Raw genomic sequence first — 19,033 nt, 5'->3', positions numbered from 1 at the left:
AAGATATACGAAGATAGTGATATATATATACAATTTAAATCATTCATTGCAATTATGGTTAAAATTATGGTATATAAAAATTAAAAATACTTATTTTACTATTCAATTATATTTATTTCATCATATATTTGTGAACTTATTTTACTATTTAATCATATTTATTTCATCATATATATTGGTGAATTTAAGTTGAGGACATGATTCCCGAGAGGAATTATAGAATCCCTCTGCGTGTGTACGACAAGTGTTAATATATATATTTGACACGGGATCAATTGGAATAACAACAATATCCAAGTGGCTCAAAATAATCAAAAGAAAAACGTCAAATTTTGAGTATCATAATCTAATTATCTGTTGTCTCAAACTTTTTTTATGGATCTTCTGATCCGATTGTAAGTTCATGACAAAAGTAGTACTACTATTTTAGTAGAACAATTTTGGCTTGGAAAAAAAAAAGAAAAATGGAAAATGCAAAGTGTTGACATCAGAATGACGTGTGAATCGGAGTTACATAAACCCTCCACAGGTGTCCGCACCATTTTTAAGGTGGGGGAGCTGTATAGATACTTTTGGACAGTACATACAATCCCATGCCATCGTCACCCTCGGCTCCGTCTGCTGTATCTGCCGTTATCCATTTCTGTTTCGCCTAAAAATTCCCACTTTTCTCCGTTCAACTATCGGTTCTGAATCTCTCTCCGCTCTCTGAAAATAATTTCGTAGATTACTTGTAACTTGGCTAATTATTGTCTACCGATTATTTGAGCTTTTTGTCTCTGACGGGTAAAGAAGAGTGAGTCGGAGGGAGGAGGGACAATGACGGAGGCGTCACCGAAGCTGACGCCGGAGGAAGAGAAGCTCACTATCCGAGACATTACGGTTTCCGCCGAAGCCCAAACTAAAGAAGGCGATACCTTTTATTTACTCAATCAAAGGTATTTCTTATTCCGAAGCGGATGCTTTTAAAGATTTTAACCTGAAACTTTTTCTTAGTTTTGTTTTTTCTTTCGGTTGGTTCTTTTGTTCTGACGTTATTTCCGCCGCGACACATCTCTCTCTCTCTTTTAAAAGACTAAAAACCTTGATTAGGACAGTTAGGGTTTAAGAGACTTCGCTCTCAATGCCGGTCGATGCTTAAATTTTACTTGCATTTTGTAAATTAAGGCTTCAGGATTGGAAGCAGATAAATATGTGATCTTGAGTACGGAGGTGGAGGTGAAGAACTCCCCCATCACCCCCCCCCCCGGCGGCCCAGCCCCAGCCCCACACACACAACAACACCTACCCACCCAAAAAAACGCCCGCCCCAAAAGCTTTGCTTCCCACATGTTTCATGCTCTCTAGTGTTTGCAGAATAAGCCCAGGGAAGCCTTCTAAAACTTCTCAAAGGCTTTTAAATTGACTATTTTATTCATTTGCCAAAATTGCAATTCAGGAGATAGGATATGTTTTTCTTTTTCCCTTTTTTGTTCCTTCTAGTTTATAGTAGTTAGCAATACTAAAAGTTTCGACATTATTTTCTGTGCTGCATTTTCTTTTCTTCCTTTGCTCTTAAGCTTTGAATCAGATTCTCGCTGGTAACGATATTGCTGCTCATTAAGTGTTGTAAAATTTTTGAATTACTCGGTATTGTTGCTCATTTAAGTGTTGTAAGAATTTTGAATTACTCAGTACATACTTCTGTGGCGATAAATTATGAAGCTTTTTTCATCCTTATCTTTATGACTTCTTACAGATGGTGGCAGGAGTGGCTTGAATATGTGAATCAAAGCCCAGCGACCAATACAAATAATGGATCCTCTTTTGACCACCACGATTCTGTCGATTCAAGTTCTTTGAAGGGACCGTCAAGCATTGACAATTCTGATTTATTGTATGAAGTGACTTCAGATAAATCTACACCGCGGACTGAGCTTCATGAGACCCTCGTGGAAGGCACTGACTTCATATTGCTTCCACAAGAAGTATGGAATCAGTTCTGTGCATGGTAAGTTGAATTGTATGCCTATAAGTTAATTCACTTGTTGTGTTTCTATGTTAATTCATTGCTTGTGCTTTCTGGTGTATACTTTACAACTATTATCCTTGTTTTGCATTCCAACCAAATTTAATTTCCTATATTTGAGTCAAACTTAATGTAAAATTCCACAAATTGGAATGCAGAAATGAGGCTCACGGAAAGAGGAGTAGAGGAAAACAGGGAATGGTGATAGTAAATCAGGGAGGAGGCTGTTGCATTAAGATTATAAACTAAATTTACTGATAGATTCTACTTTGTTGGATTTTCAATACTCATCTATCATATTGAAGGTTAATAAATCCACTTGCCAATGTTTATCATACTACAGAGATGTCCCTGAAATTTTAGTGCCAAAATTATCTTTTTTTGAGAAAAGTGGGGAGGCTAGGAAAATTTTATGTTGGTGTGGACAAATTGCCGTGCATGCCTAGGTAGTTCCATGTGCACATGCAAAGGGCCCACTTGACTGCATGCAGATATGCAAGTGGGCCCCACTTGGTATATAAATTGGTAAGTGGGGTTTTTATATGTTGACACGAGACTGTCTCATTGATCATGGGCCGACTACTAAGTGTGCCTAGTTGTTGGTCCGGACCATCGTAAAACTTCTTGGGGAGGCCATTATATTCAGCATTTGATGCCAATTTTGTGGAAGTCTGTCCACTTTAATGGTGACAAGCAGTGGTCAGTGGGAGTTCAGAAACACTTAGCTGAGGCCCTTGGAGTTTTGAAAAGTTTCAGTGAGTCTGTAAATTTTTATTGAACTTAGTTTTCTTACCTCTGGTGGTTATATGCAGTTACCTGCCCTTGTGCATTATGCTGTATGCTAGCCTAAATGTTTTAGTCCAATTTAGATTGGTTCACTAATCAATCTTGGATAATAATTGGATTCCTTTATATCCTTTTGTCTCCAAATTATGATTTATTTTAAATGATATTCATATACATTTCTTAATCTTTATTTTCTGGTAAACTTAATGAAAATGTTTTCAACATGGATAAAACAATATAATTTTTTCCTCCTATTGAGAAGCTGGCTGGCTGAGATAGGGGATGTGGAATTGTGAACAACCAATTACATAGCTGAAGGCAAGTGTGTCTCAAATTGCAAAGAGATTAGAGTGTTATATTTGAAGCAGATTTAATGGAAACAAGCTGAACAAGACCCTGCAATCTATTTTTATTGCATCATATGCCTTCCAATTTTTTTTTATGGAGTTAGAATATCCTTTTTGTATGATCTTAAAGCAGCGAAGATCATATTTTCTAATGATCCATCGTGTAATAGACATTAGAAGGTCTAAAGGATTACTTAATGATTCAGTGAGGTTAATACTAACTGCTTGGTGGGTCAGGTACGGAGGAGGTCCTCCAGTGGCTCGCAAAGTAATCAACTCTGGTGTCTCTAAAACAGAGTTGTCTGTGGAAGTTTATCCTCTGCGGCTGCAATTACATTTGATGCCAAAAGGTGATAGAGCTACTACAAGAATAAGCAAAAAGGTATCCATATGTTTTATTTGACTCACTTCTTTGGCCTAGAGGATAATATGAGAAGCAAAAAAAAAAAAAAAAAACTCTTCTTTCTCCTAGTTCAAATAACTGAACTTATTAGATGGATGGTTATTGCAATGTTTTGTCAGGAAACTATTGGAGAACTCCACAAAAGAGCTTGTGAAATTTTTGACCTTAATCCAGATCAAGTAAACACTGCTGGTTCTTGTGTTCGACTCTGGTTTGCATTTGACCAATATCATGTTTCTTTTGTACCATATAAATCTGTTAATTGCTTTCAGGTGTACATTTGGGATTACTTCAGTCATCGGAAGCATGCTTTGATGAATGATATGGAAAAGACACTTGATGATGCAAATATACAAATGGACCAGGACGTAAGTTAATCTGTGATGCACATCACGTTAATCTTACAAGTTTGTTATGCTCTTCTGGAAGCCTTTTTTTTTTTTTTTCCTTTTAAAGGAGGTTGATGTTTTGATGTTTTTGATGGATAAATAATCGCTCAATTCTATCCATAATCATTTGATGTCAAGTTAGATAGCTATAGATGTCCACTATGGTCTTACATGTAAATAGACATTTACTTCTAGCAGTCATTGGACTCTCCTTCTAGTGCCATTAGTAAGACGATCTATAGCTTATAAAAGCATGCTCATATTTGCTATCTTAAAAAGTTTCCTTTTCAAGTGGCGCAAAGTCCACTGGATACGTTAGTCGATCAAATCTTGTCCCAAATTAAGTTTGGTGTGTCTTATTAGTTGGCAATTTTTGTCCTTCTGTGCTAAATTTAGACGCGCAGTGGGATCGCTGGACCTACATTCTAATGTGATGATTCTGATGTAGCTTCACATGTGCACTCTGTTTTAGCTTGTCCATATAAGTTGCACCTTAGATTCTCAATGGATACATTGTTTGGTTCCTCATTTGCATACCATTCAAGTACCTATCATTGTCTGCTATCGAGTTTTTCTGCTTCCAGATTTGCCAGTTTTTAGCAAGTTATCTACATATTTTAGTATATTCCGGTATACTGCTGGAGATATAGTAATATGCATGTAGACAATGTGTGTGTTTGTGGTTTATAATGCTGTCAAATTATTTGAATCAAAGCTTATTCATTAGTTTGCATATTTTTGCAGCATGCTTGTAGAATACTAATAACTCGTATTCCTGGTACTCGTGCTTAAGAAAGTATCAAAGTCTAAGTAAATGCCTTAAATCGTCATAGAGTTGATGGCAGCATCTGGCAATATATGAGATCTGACAAATTAAAGGCAGTACAGATCACGGAGACACATTATTGATTTGTTAATTTCATTTAGGACTGCTTTTCTTCCAATTCTGATATAATGAACAGAGAAAGTGAGTGTTATAAAAGAAAGTCCACCTTGCAACTGTTCATCAAGTGAAGTTCAGAAAGTTACAGTTGTCTACATGCCATGATGACGTAACTTTTCTCCTCTTTCGGTACTATAATTTTGAAAGTCATTACTCTTGTAAATCTGTATATTTGTCTATTCATTGAGTCACATTTAATGTTATTAACTTTCAGGTATTGTTGGATGATGAGTGTCCTGCAAGTGTCCCAACTCCTGTGGGATATATGTTTCCCATGTTTTTTCCAGTGAAATCTTCTGTTCTTTTTTATTAGGACATGGTCTTTGAAACACTGGTGGGTGCTGGGAACAGTTCCTATCGTGTCTACAGAGTAACCAAATCTATCCTCAATTGTTGTTATACCTTCATTTGGTTCTTCACAGTCCTTAAAATCAGAAAGAGTTCAATTGAAATCAATGTTCTCTAAGGAAGATTTTTTTTCGTCTTTAGATTTTGAAAATTAGTCTGTCATGGTTTCATGCTTCTTGCTATGATATGAATAACTTTTTTCATAAACTTCTCATATTCCTCTAGTTGTACGACACAATTCATCTTTTTGGATACTGAGTCTTGTCCTAATTGGTAAATGTTATTTCACTTCTTTTATAGAGTTTTCTTCAACCCATTGATTGTTGCTCTCCTTTGATGATGAGGATGCAATCGTTATGCAGTTTGTATGAGAGGTAGAGTTGCATTTTAATGGTTTCCTAATTTATGTACAAATGCTGAAACAGATTTTGGTGGAGGTTATTGATAACAACGTTGGCAGCATCACCAGTTCTCTTCGGGAGAATGGGACTGCTGATAATGGAACACTGGCTTTTGTGGAGCCATCTCAGTCAGGCTTCTCAATTGCTGGAGGATTATCTGCAAGCAAGGGTTCATCTAGAAATGGTGGTTCATTGCAAAATCTAGGATCGGTTAGGGAAACAGATAAGACATATGGGAGTATTGGTGTTAGCACAAGGGGTTCTTCTTGTGGTTTGACTGGGTTGTTGAATCTTGGTAATACATGCTTTATGAACAGTGCCATACAATGTCTTGTTCATACGCCAGAATTTGCACGTTATTTCCGAGAAGATTACTATCAAGAAATAAATAGGCAGAATCCTCTTGGCATGGTTGTAAGTCTCAATTACCCTGATAACTCATGCTTTGTTTAGTTAATTTTCTGCTAAGACTTAATTTAGGTTAATTGAAGCCCAGACTTAAAGTTTTGCATCTGTGCAATTGTGAGGTCATCATCCCCTTTTTTTTAATTGGGTTCGAAGGAGGGCCAAAGGCCCTTTACAAGGATGCTAATGGTACTAAATGAGGGGATGCAACCCCCATAACATCATAACTCAAAAAGGTTCCTAACTAACTAATTCTGGTGGCTTCCTCAGCTCTGTTTTCACTGGTTGTTGAGTTAGGCTCCATTTTGCAATGCAGCTTGCACTTCCATCTCCTAGCATGAGTCAATGAGCATTCTCAGTCCTCAGCCACCCAGTCCCTGATTTGTGAGATAAGGTTGAAATGGGGGCTTTCTGGGTTACCATTTTTAATCATGTTCAGCCCCATTAATGAGTACGATTCCAACAGCACTCTCCGATACCCTCCCTTCCAATGCCATGTCCAATCCACGGATTATCACAACTCTGTCACCGCATTCGTGGTTATGCCCAAGTTGATGCAGAATCCTCCCCTCCATATCCCCATATCATCCCTAATTAATCCACCATCTCCAGCCACCCCTGGATTTCCTTTTGCTGCCCTATCCACATTGACTTTAACCCACCTAGAGGGAGGTTTGAACTGATCATAGTCCATTCCTTCTCCTTAGGGACCTTAACCCCTGTTAGTACTTCTTGAGTTCTTCTGGCTTGAGCCACTAAGTGATCAACAGGCACTTTGATTTCCGAATCATCTGCATTAACATTCCAAGCATTCCTTGCAGCCCAATGCATGATACACAATTTGCTTAAATAATAACTCTCCCATGATGGGTTACTCTTATCTGAATAAGATGTCTGCATTCATAGGGAGATCCTGGAGCAGATAAAAATCTTTTTCTATAGGTTTCATGCGTTTCAGAGTGCTGTAATATTGCTGTGAGCAGATGACATGATAATTTTAGTAGAGATCTCATTCTTTTTCTGAAGTTTTTCTTTGAAATTGCAGGGTGAGTTGGCCTTAGCATTTGGTGAATTGCTCCGGAAGCTTTGGGCGCCAGGTCGAACTCCTGTTGCCCCTCGGCCATTCAAAGCTAAGCTTGCTCGCTTTGCACCGCAGTTCAGTGGATACAATCAGCACGATTCTCAGGTTCAGTATGGCCATGTTTTTATGAGTACATGCCGTATAAGTTAAGCTAATTAAGCTAATTAAAATACCTCCTTTTGTGTGCAGGAGCTCCTTGCTTTCTTGTTGGATGGGCTTCATGAAGATCTTAATCGTGTCAAACATAAACCCTACATAAAATCTAAAGATGCAGATGGTCGACCTGATGAAGAAATAGCAGATGAGTATTGGGCAAATCACATTGCTCGTAATGATTCGATTATCGTGGATGTATGCCAAGTGAGTTATCATGAGACTGTGCTTCTAATTAGGGACGTTAGCAGATTAGCTATATGTTCCTAAAGTCTTAGTTAGCCATGTAAATATGCCACTTGGCAAATATTCTCGGTGTCAATATGTAAAGATGTATTCTGGTACAATCCTATGCGGGTTATATATGTCTGTCATCTAGTTGTTGTGAACTTGTGTATCTGATTTGATTCTGATTAGTCTAAAAAATAATTGTGATCACGTGGAGTTCAGGGTTGGATTCTGCATAATGAAATTTATTACCTTTTTTTGTTTTTCTTCGTTTGCTACAACCTGAATTAACTTTGCTTGTGCATTCATTAGATTTTACTTTGGGTGATTTTGTGTTGGCTGATTACGGTTTTGCTTGTATATCATTGTCTGAATGCTCTCCTATCTTTAAGGTACAAACCTGAAGAAAGATGGGTGTTTATTTTACTTGCATCATTTTGTCAGCACCAAATAGAATTTGGCTTCTAAAAGAAAATTGGTTCTGAGCACTTCCATTTGCAGATTAGATATCTCTTGCTGGCTGAATATGTAGCCTTCCATTCACTTACATAATCTGGTTACTCATACTATCGTTCTCTCAAACTGTTTTCCTCTTGTACAGTTGCTGTAGAACACAACTTAAACTGCTTCTAACATTTATGTTTCTGTTACCATTTTGTAGGGCCAATACAAGTCAACTCTAGTTTGTCCTGTTTGTAACAAAATCTCAGTTACATTTGATCCATTCATGTATCTTTCATTGCCTCTTCAATTCACGTCAAACCGAAGTATGACAGTTACAGTTTTCACGTGTGATGGGAGTGCACCTCCTGCTGCTTACACTGTTGCTGTCCCAAAGCAGGGACGTTGCAGGGATCTGATCCAAGCACTTGCTATTGCATGTTCTTTGAAGCACAATGAGAAGCTTTTGCTTGCAGAGGTTTGCCTGCTAATTTCTGATTAACTCTTGTGAAGAACCAATCTTTTTGCAATTTTGGGTTTTTGATGATCTCATATACTAAATAATTTAGATAAACTGTTTAAGTAAATTTGTTCCTCACAGATACGGGGCCACAATATATATCAATACCTGGAAGATCCTTTAATTTCATTAGCTTCCATCAGAGATGATGACCACCTTGCTGCCTACAAGATTCCAAAATTAGTGAAGAATACAAAATTTCTTCAGTTGATACACCGCCGAGAAGAAAGGTATGTGTAAAATGACTCAAATGTGCACCATTGTAGGTGTAAATTTCTTCAGATTTTTCTTCAAGTAACCTACGAAATTGGTTGACTAGTCCTTTTACTTCTATCCTAAGCATTAAAAAAAAGGAGTTTCTAAGATCATTAGGAACCCAAAGCACTTCTTTCTTTTGTGCTTCATCTAAACTGCTCTACTTTAAGATCTGTAAAACGCTGCCCATGCCTTGAGATTTGCTTGGTAAAAAAGGTTCCCAGTACTATCCTGCCTCATGGTTTAGGTTTTGCTTTCTATTTTAACGCTGATTGCTTTGTTCAGGGAAACTGGTGGCGCTCAGGGTGCAATGAGTTGGAAACCTTATGGAACACCTCTTGTATCATCAATCTTATGTGAGGATGTAATTACAAGTGATGACATACAGTCAATAGTTCACACCTTGCTTTTGCCGATGTTAAGAGCTGAAAATGTGGGGCATCCCAGTTTGACTAGTTCTCGCACCTCAGCAGCAGCTTCAGATTCATCTCGAGCTGCTGGTTTAACTGAGGAATGCACTGAAACCTATGTTTCTGGACGACATGGGAATGGTGGCAGCTCGAGAGCGAGAAACTTGCAGAAACTTCCACTTGTGTTTGTTGATGAAAATAATGTTTGCATTGACTTAAGTGTTGGGGAGGATAAGGCACTCAAGTACTCCTCATCATCACCATCAATACTTGTATTTATTGATTGGTCAAAGAAGCTTTTAAAGAATTATGATACACACTACCTGGAAAACTTGCCAGAAGTATCAAGATATGGGCCCACTGCCAAGAAAGCTCGTACTGAGCCTTTGTCATTGTATACTTGCTTGGAATCATTTTTACGTGAGGAGCCGCTGGTTCCTGAAGACATGTGGTGCGTTTCTACTTTCCTATAGGAACTCTTATTTTAAGCTAAGTGTGAAGCTGTGGGAGCTGGGTTGTATTCCTCATGGATGTGCGTGTATTCTGTTGCTGCTGATGTTTTGTATTATAGATATCTTAAAAAATTATGTAATTATCCATCTGGATTCAATTCACGGTATATAAGTTTGATTGGTTAATGTTTGAATGATGAAGGTACTGTCCTCGTTGCAAGGAGCGAAGACAAGCGAGTAAAAAGCTGGATCTTTGGAGGCTTCCTGAAGTGCTTGTCATCCATCTTAAAAGGTTCTCGTACAGTAGGTCCATGAAGCACAAGCTGGAAACCTTTGTCAATTTTCCAATCCATGATTTCGACTTGACAAATTATGTAGCCAACAAGAACAACTCACAGCGGCAGCTGTATGAACTGTATGCCTTGACAAATCACTATGGTGGCATGGGAAGCGGGCACTACACAGCTCACATTAAGGTTATACAATTTTATCTACCTTTCCCTTTAAGGGAGTTGAGTTTAAGTTGTTATTTGTGGTGCTTGTTTGTTGTCTGTCAAGATAGAAATGTTTTGATGGGGTACTTAACGATGTTTAGCAAACTTGGATTGCATCATTTTTGTAGCTTATGTATATTCTGTAATGGGATCACTATATATGAGCTGTGGTATGTGCACATTTTTCTTTGCATATCATTTTTTTTTTCCTTTTTGGGTCATATGTTGATCAACACGTTGAAAGTCTGGCTCTGCTTTTGTTTTTGCTATGCAACTAATACAAGCATCTGGCTCTCCTAGTCATCTTCACTCTATTTAGTCTTCTAGTTTTCTCAGTTTTGTGGTGCTTTACTAAAGTGCTTGTTGACTACTATTGTTTTTTCTGGAAGAACTTGTCTCGTGATTTTGCTGACCACAGTTTGAATTTGTGGTAATCTTTCATGTACAGCTTCTTGATGAAAATAGGTGGTATAACTTTGACGACAGCCACATATCACCAATAAATGAAGAAGACGTGAAGTCTGCTGCCGCCTATGTACTCTTTTATAGGAGGGTCAAAGCTGATAAAGCTATTCTGAGCATTGGAGCATCATAGGCTTCTGCTGATTCCATAACTCAAGTAGCCTCCAGAGACTAGTTCATATTTGTTTGTACATGAAATCGTTGTAGTGCTCTTTCAAAATATTCAGTATGCTAACCCTTGGGCGGTTTTTGAGTCCCTGTGGGGTTAGGGAAAGCTTCACAAACAGGTACACTTTATAGAAGATTTTGGATCAGAATTTGAAACCTGCAGCATGTCTTAGTTTCTGTTGCAACCTCCTATGTCTTTGTTGTATTTTGAGAGGCTAGATGAAATTGGCAAGTTTGATGGTTAGTCTGACATTTCTTAGTAACTCAGTCGAGAGATTGTCTAGTCTAAACGGCCAGGATTTAGATATTAAGCAGGTTTAGAGGTGCAGATCGGATTTTGTTTATTGTATTTTAGCAGAACAAGATGCTGGTTGATATATGTTCAAAGCCCATTTAAAGAAAAAGGGTAGTGTATTCTGTCACGATTTTGCTAGTGTTGCATACTTTTCGTCGCGTTCACTTTCTTTTCTGTTCTTTTCCTGTTCTTGTTATTGCGGACGTCCCTGTATGCGGGACTGCCTCACCTCTTCTGGGATAGTTTTCCATCTCGTTTTACCATGGAAGCCGGAGAGGAAGAGATTTGGGGGGGGGGGGGGGGGGGGTCATTATGTAGAGCTGGCAATTTGTCCCAAGTCCCAATGGGCTACCCATGCCCAAAGGAATTTTGGGCGGGATGGGTATTATAATTTGGTATTGGGTTTAAGTTGGGACACATCCCAACTATACCCATTAATGAATGGGAAAGGATGGGAAATACTTGGGTACCCATTGGGCTCAAATGGCAAGGGCTCCGTTTGGATTAGCTGTTTTTGGTAGGTGTTTTTGAAATATTTTATTGTAACAGTGTATATGAAAAATTTTTACTATAAAATTTTTTTTGAAATATTTGATATATTAATATGGATGGGATGTTTCTTGAGTTATTGTATATTACTGTAACATTATATTTGAAAAACTTATTTTTTGAAAAAAAAGTCAATCCAAACGGAATCTTAGATTCAAAAATTATCTTTAACAATTTTTATAGTCATACCAGCGAATATAATCTAGTAGTCTTCCTAGTCATTATCCACAAGAATTTCCAGCATTTCAGTTAGTTTAGACCTGTCATCCTTGGACAATGATAAGGATAAATATTCAACATCCTAAGGACCTTGGCCATCTTGATATATGTTGGAATATGGCTGTATATCTATCTTTTCCTTTATTTGTTAATCCAATTTTTGGTGGGAATCTTGAGTATAAAGCACTTGCATGTTTATTTAATAAAACTAAAAGAAATTTAATAAATCAAAAATATTAAAATTATATAAAAATAAAAAATGAATTAAAGGAAAAAAAATATGTAGAAAATGGATTTGGGTATTGGGCGGGATCAATCTAAACCCATCCCAAAATGATCTCGCCCAAGTTAGTCCCAAAACACATATGGGTAAGGTTGGACCCAAACCCATATGACTCGGTTCCATCTCAAACCCAAGCAAATCCCGCCCATCCCGCCCATTTTGCCACCTCTATCATTATGTGACAAAATCTCCTGTGGATTCCACAAAAGGGAGAATTTCGCCAAATGTGAGTAATGTTTGAGGTTTGAAATTTTTTAATGCGGTTACTATTGAATTAGACAACCGAAACAAACGATTTGGAGCATACATTTGTTTTGCGGCTCTCACAAACTAGTGAAATAGGTGCAATAGGTAGAGTATTCAGTGCTAGTGGGAATTTTATTTATTTATTTTTAAGTAGGGGGATTGTGAGATTTAAGCGGTAAACTGAATCTGAATTCTGAAATCTGAAATCTGAATACTGAAATAATTAATTTGCTGAATTTTAAGCACTGAAAAAAATATATGAACGTCTGAATTTTAATATTAAATCTATTTATATTGTTTGATAAATATTTATAGCTGAATGCTTAATAAGTTTAATTTGACAATTTTGCCCTTATATCATTTCATTCAAAAAAAAATAGAATCTATGATTTAATTAGTTTAAAATTATTAGGTATGAAAATGAAAATTTTTATTTTTAAATCAAATTAATATAAAATTTGAAATATATTATATGAGAAGTATGGAGAAGATGTGAAAGTCATTAAAAAGGGAGAAAAGAGAAACTAAAAATCGTTAGATAGAGAATATTATATTGTTTAATTAGATAAGAATTTTGAATATAATTAACAAACAAGGGTAGATTTGGTAGATAAGATAAGGTAGCTGAAATAATTCTATTGATTCTTATCAGAATTAAGCATTCAGTTAGGATTCTTGTGCTGAAAAAAATATACACAGGTTCAGCACTGCTTAACAAGTTCAGCAAATAGATTTTCATTTATCAAACACTCAAAACATCTGAATGTCTGAAAAAATTCAGATTCAGCACTTTTTTATATTATCAAACAGACCCTACGAGCATCTATTTTTTGGGATTTCAAAAGTTTGGGTGAATTGAGGCTGATGTTTTAGTTTAACAAGTAATATACGTGTCTACTGAGACTTTTATGAGAGAAATTAGTTGTTTAGCAATTGAAATCTTCGGTGTCACTTTTTCAGAGGCGAATCAATGCTAACTCTTTTTTTTTTTTTTTTTTGTAAGCAGGAGAACTTGAATCCGAGACCTCTTGCTTACACTCCCTCGAATCCGAGACCTCTTGCTTACACTCCCTCTCCCTGTACCACCCAACCCATCCCTCCCCCGAATCAATGCTAACTCTGAGATTATATTAAGTGTCTAATTAATTTAAATTACCACGTGATATCTGATTTAAATTTAAATTAACTGAACACTTGAGATCAGATGAATGAGTGGCACCGAGTTGTCGCTGATTAAGTAGCACCAAGGATTTAATTTGGTTGGTTAGTGCATGCAATTCTTTATGGCTTTAGGCATTCGGCCCTCCATTGCGGAACATGCCATAGCACAAATAAATCACATTTACATTCTTAACGAGAATGTTTGGACTGGCTCCCCATGTATTCCCTTCCCTTGTCAGCTAATTTAGACTAATTAGCCTTACCGGCTAAGGCCAGCTGCAATATAGACGCGGATTGTTTCTTAATATCCTCGTAACCACCAAAAGCATGGTGCCGTATAAAATGATACAAGTTATACAACCTCATAAAATAAGCAATATAACCAAACCCGTATTAGTTTTATGATTCTCTACATAAAGCGGCATCACTTGTTTATTTTCACGCCCTAATGACGGAGTAAAAGATTTCCTTTTGGACCTCCAAACCAAAACTAAAAGAAAAGAGCTTGTTTCAACTTCTCCCTCCTTTCATTATTTGATTAGTCATATTACCCAACCACTTTGATGCTCTTGTTCGTAGATCAAGCTTCAAGGCTAAAGAGAGAAAAACACAAGAAATGGAGATGAAGACATGTTCAATATTCATAGCTGCAACCATCTTCATACTTGGGATCCTATTCTCCCGCGTAAATTCTCAAGCAGTGGCGGATTCATGCAGTTCAAACATCGACCTCGTCAACGTTCAACTACCCTTTGATACAACTTCTTTCAATTGCAATCCTGTGTGGAGTCCCCATGGTTTCATCCTCAGAGTAAGTCCTCCAGTCCCTCCCCCAAAGAACCCAAGAAAGGAATTCTTAACAACCCAAAAATGATGGACAACGTTTTTCTCTTTTTTCTGGATCAGTATAAGCAAACAGGAGCAAGTGAATGGAGCTATGTTCTGTCAGCCCCGAACTCAAATGCTTACATAGGAATGGGATTTTCACCCAATGGGCAGATGGTTGGTTCGAGTGCAATCGTGGGGTGGGTGGGATCAGATGGTACACCAGCCATGAAGAAATACTATCTGGGGGGAAAGAACTCCAACCAGGTCATGCCGGATCAAGGGAACCTTGAGATTGGAAACTCAACCATAGTAACGTTCAGTTCTCGAATCTACATGGCTTTCCAGCTGGTCAACACCGATACGCCTGACAGCCTGCTTATCTACTCCTTCGGGCCTCAGAACCAAATTCCCTCACCCCCAAGCTTCCGTTTAACACAGCACTCCGACTATGTCTCCACCGTCTTGAATTATGCCACAGGTACGCCTCTTCAAACTCTGATCTTTACCTAGAAGACCATAAAATCAACAGTACCTTCTTTTGATTTTGACATGTAACAAAAGTCCAAGTACCACCTAAATCACTCTGATTTGGACACTCATATTTGGTAGTTGTTTCGACTTAGCTATTTCACCCGTTCCATCAACTGTGTTGTCATTTTTCCTTCAAGAAAACTGTGCTGTCATTTTTACATGCCCTTTTTTGGCAACAAATTTTCGTGCCTTGAAAACGAGAATTTATGCAAGTTTAATTAGAAGGTAATAATTAGTTAATATCATCTAATGTAGGAACTACAACCACTGCTAAAGATTAATAATGTAGACTTTTGGGCAGCAAAGTGGGGTGGGATTAGTTGTTGAACGTCCCTCCCACTACCATGATGACCCCAGTAGGTGGAGACCGTGACAACTGACAAGTATTCTTTACTTTTGTACTACTATTTCTTTACTTTTGTTGGGTTGTTTCATCTTTGGGTTGGGTGCAGGCAGTTTGTCGCCCGCTTAAAACTTGCAACCGCTCTGTTGCATTGACTTTGAAGGCAATACTGTCGTCCAAGAAAAACTTTTTTTTTTCCTCTAGAAGAAGGATAATGATATCCATTTATTGTTTTTACGTGACTGTAGCTTCAAACTGAAAAACCAATTAGCTGAGGAGGGTAAAAAAAAAAGGCATCTAAGGAAAGAAACCAGCCAAGCAAATTTGAAATTTATTATGCTAAGATGGAAGAGCAAGTAAGTAGACGTTACTTTCCGATGATTCCTTGGTTTTGAAGGTATCAAATGATTAAGCTTGTGACCTGCAAGGATGTGGTCACAATCATTAGCCTTTAGAATCAAAGCCCTCCTTCTAGTGTCCTCTCCTTACTACAGAGGACATCTATAAAAGGGTAGCTTTGGCGACATGATTCACAGGTAACTCGATGAATTGGTCTCTTTATGAGGTTGAATTTCTAATTGAGTTCAGCATGTTCTGGTACGTAAGTTTTTGTTGCAGTAATCAGCATCTTCTTGTTTCAACTGCCAAGTTTGTGGCATTTTTTTTAAATGAGTAATATTTTAGCATGATTTACTCCCATAAAAACATGTGTGTTTGGATTGTTAGTTATATGAGATATTTTTACTGTAGCACTTTTTTGTGATGTGATGTATATGAGATAAAAAGATAATTGGGAAGATAAAAAGGTATATTGGAAATTGTAATGGTGATGTAAGCAAAATATATTTGGACAAATAATCAGCTGTCCAAATTATTCTTAGTTGTTCGAGAAAAATAAAAGATACTACCAGAATTTCATGCATACACCTTTTTTTTTTAATATGTATTCATTTAAACATATTTTCGTAAAATAAGCAGAAACAGTAATCCGTTCCCCATTACCTTGGGGAAGTTTTCTTGGGAAATCGTTTCAAAGCAGTCCTTACGAACCATTCGTGCATATAATCCACCTCGTAATTCAATCAATTAATGAATTTAATTACAACTGTATATTAATACAACTTATTAATTCTGCTGTACTAGGTAGTAGGTACGACTGTGTCTTAATACAACTTGTTTAAGGTTTTCCTTGGGAAAAAACAAGATTATGTATTTATGTAAGGCTGATCTCAGAAAATTGACTGAACATATACTTACCCAAAAAAAAAAAAAGAAATGAAAAGGATGACTAGGCCAATATTTTTGAAGATGCATGATCCATTGAACTTTGCGAACTTTCTCTTAAACGACTAATCGTACCGGTAAGGACTAAAAGGGTATGCTGCAGTATTTGAGTTTTTTTTTCTTTCTTGCCCATTCTTTCCATTTATTTTGAAGGTCAGCTAGTTACTGTTTTTTCACGTTTCGTCATCAAGTTGACCAAGTATAACATGTAATCTTTTGGAATCTTAAGGCTACGCGTGCACTTCACAAATTTGTAGTCAACCGTTTCTGGCATATGCATAGTCCTTGCACTTTCGCAAGGATGGTTGATTTCCATGGTCTTGTTTAGTTTGTCAGCGGGGCTGAGCAATGAGGTGTTAGTCTAATAGTTAAGGTTGAGATTTCAGAATGCAGAGGTTCGAGTTTAAACCCCCTGCTCCCCCTCTCCGCTTCTTCTTAAATCTCATTCGTTCTCCATCGCAGTTTTGATGGGGTCAGACTACCCCCATCACAGTTGACAAATTTTACTAATTCTCAGAACCTAAATCGATCCGTTCTGAATTTAGATGACTTTTACTATATATCCTATATATAGAGAATCCCAGAAGTTGTAAGCATTATTTGTGTTTAATCACTCTGGCTGATCATGCATGTACAACAGGTCAAACTCAAACCACGAGTACAAACACAAATTCGCTGAGAAAAAGCCACGGGATCTTAGTGATGCTAGGATGGGGAATTCTGATGGCGATCGGAGCAATGGTGGCTCGGTACATGAGGCAATGGGATCCAATATGGTTCTATTCCCACGCAGCCATCCAATCATTGGGATTTATGCTGGGTCTCGCAGGTATTATTACAGGTCTTGTCTTGAGCAATCGTGTCAGCGCCAACGTCGATAAACACAAAGCCATCGGCATCACCGTTCTCGTACTTGGTTGCCTCCAGGTTGGTTCGTTTTCGTGTTACATTTTTTATTATTTGCAAGAAGTAATCAGTTTGTATATGATGCATGCATGGCATACAAAGTCTTCTTGTTTTCTTACCAATTTTGTTTGAACTGACTTCTTGCTAGTTGATGGCGGCTTTGGTTCGGCCAGATAAAGAATCGAAAGTGAGGAAATATTGGAACTGGTACCATCATGGCGTTGGGAGAGCTTTGATAGTGCTGGCCGCGGCGAACGTTTTCTATGGGATCCATATCAGTGATGCAGGAAGTTCTTGGAATGCTGGCTATGCTGTGGTTCTTGTTGCTTTGTTTGTTGTTGCTCTTATTTTAGAGATAAGGATGAGGATTAGAGACTAAATTATTAGTATTATACTTTTCAGATTTTGTGTTCTTTTCAGTCACGGAAACATTTTGCTTCTGGACTGTAATTATGGAGATGGAAGTCTAGCATTTTTGGATCAGTTGTTCAATTGGCAGACAATCTTTTGGATGCTTTCTTGTATTCATTCTTCTATTACTTTGCAGTTTCGCCACGAAAAAAGAAGACTGCTGTTCCTGATTTTTTTGGTATTCTTGCTGCTAACTGATCACAACATTTTCCCACATACATGATACTGTAACAGGACTTCCACAATCAGAATCATCCATTGTTCAGGTCTTGATTCATATGAATGATGTGCCAACTTCTGGTTAAAGAAGATGTGAACAAAAAAAATTTGAAATTTGAAATTCGGAATTCATCATTCGATCCAGACCCAAAAGCTAACTAAAGAAAAACACAGACAATATGATTCATGTGCAAAGATCAATGGTGAAAAACTCATACTTCACCTCACCTGTCCAACTTTAGAGTTTAGCACACAAATTATGTGTTTCTTGGTTATATCTACACTGACACACTTATAGCTAGTTTGCGAGTTTAGGGCAGAGAAAAAAGGATGAGAAAACTGTTAAATTATGAGAGAAAAAAAAAAAAGAAAGAAGAGAAGTGATTCTAATGTTGTTCGGAATTTTTGAAAAGAAGTGGAATGATTTTGGATATAAAGTCAATACAAATTCATGCAATAACTTTTTAAGGGCAAGATGGGTATTTAAAAAATATTAGTAGGCTTTCAACCAGTTTCTTTCCTTTTTTGCCCGAATTTGGTTGGAAAAATATTTTTAATTGTAGTATAGGCTTTATCCTTCTAAATCCGTTCCTTTCCTTTCCTTTCCTTTCTATTTCACGAAAATCTTTCAAATATCTGATAAGTCAACTTCTCCTACCTTTCTTACCAATAAGTACTGTGTACGTTTTGTACAGTTGAAGTGATAAGCGCAAAAGTAAATAATTCGGATTACTAAATGAGGTTGGAGAAATAAATGTTAGACACAAAAGGTAAATAACCATCAATATCCATGGTATAAATAGTCATTCGGGGTACCCTACCCTATAATTTTTCGGACAAAGTTCAAATTCTTAGTGTCGTTTCCCCACCTAGCAGGGACTAATAACCTCTTTGTACAACTCTACATAGTGAGGTAGCTCATTAATCACGAGAAGTTAAGACAGTCATGGTAGTTTTGAATTTGGTAATGTGTATTAACAAAACTAGTAAGTGTAACAGTAATACTAATTTATTTACCGGTAATTACACGTTTATCTAGCATGAAAACAAACCTTATGTTACTC

At 37.2% G+C, this 19,033-nt stretch overlaps 2 protein-coding genes across 2 annotated transcripts; both read left to right on the top strand.

Annotated features, from left to right (window-relative positions):
* Positions 1-368: 368 nt before the first annotated feature.
* LOC113712655 (ubiquitin carboxyl-terminal hydrolase 5) lies at positions 369-11,116 on the top strand. The gene is made up of 13 exons (XM_027236157.2): positions 369-938; positions 1,739-1,990; positions 3,379-3,523; positions 3,664-3,723; positions 3,817-3,912; positions 5,650-6,039; positions 7,076-7,216; positions 7,301-7,471; positions 8,154-8,411; positions 8,535-8,683; positions 8,994-9,569; positions 9,773-10,046; positions 10,513-11,116. Exons 1-13 carry the CDS (start codon positions 820-822, stop codon positions 10,657-10,659), a joined length of 2,778 nt encoding a protein of 925 aa, XP_027091958.1. The 5' UTR covers positions 369-819; the 3' UTR covers positions 10,660-11,116.
* Positions 11,117-13,828: 2,712 nt separating this feature from the next.
* On the top strand, positions 13,829-17,923 carry LOC113712650 (cytochrome b561 and DOMON domain-containing protein At3g07570-like). Its single transcript, XM_027236148.2, has 4 exons — positions 13,829-14,258; positions 14,354-14,753; positions 17,074-17,360; positions 17,488-17,923. The coding sequence occupies exons 1-4, from the start codon at positions 14,064-14,066 to the stop codon at positions 17,716-17,718; spliced, it is 1,113 nt and encodes a 370-aa protein (XP_027091949.1). The 5' UTR covers positions 13,829-14,063; the 3' UTR covers positions 17,719-17,923.
* The last annotated feature ends 1,110 nt before the right edge of the window (positions 17,924-19,033 follow it).

This window comes from Coffea arabica, chromosome 1e (genome assembly GCF_036785885.1).
Source record: "Coffea arabica cultivar ET-39 chromosome 1e, Coffea Arabica ET-39 HiFi, whole genome shotgun sequence".
Lineage (NCBI taxonomy): Eukaryota > Viridiplantae > Streptophyta > Magnoliopsida > Gentianales > Rubiaceae > Coffea > Coffea arabica.
This window is presented reverse-complemented; position numbering and strand designations above follow the sequence as displayed.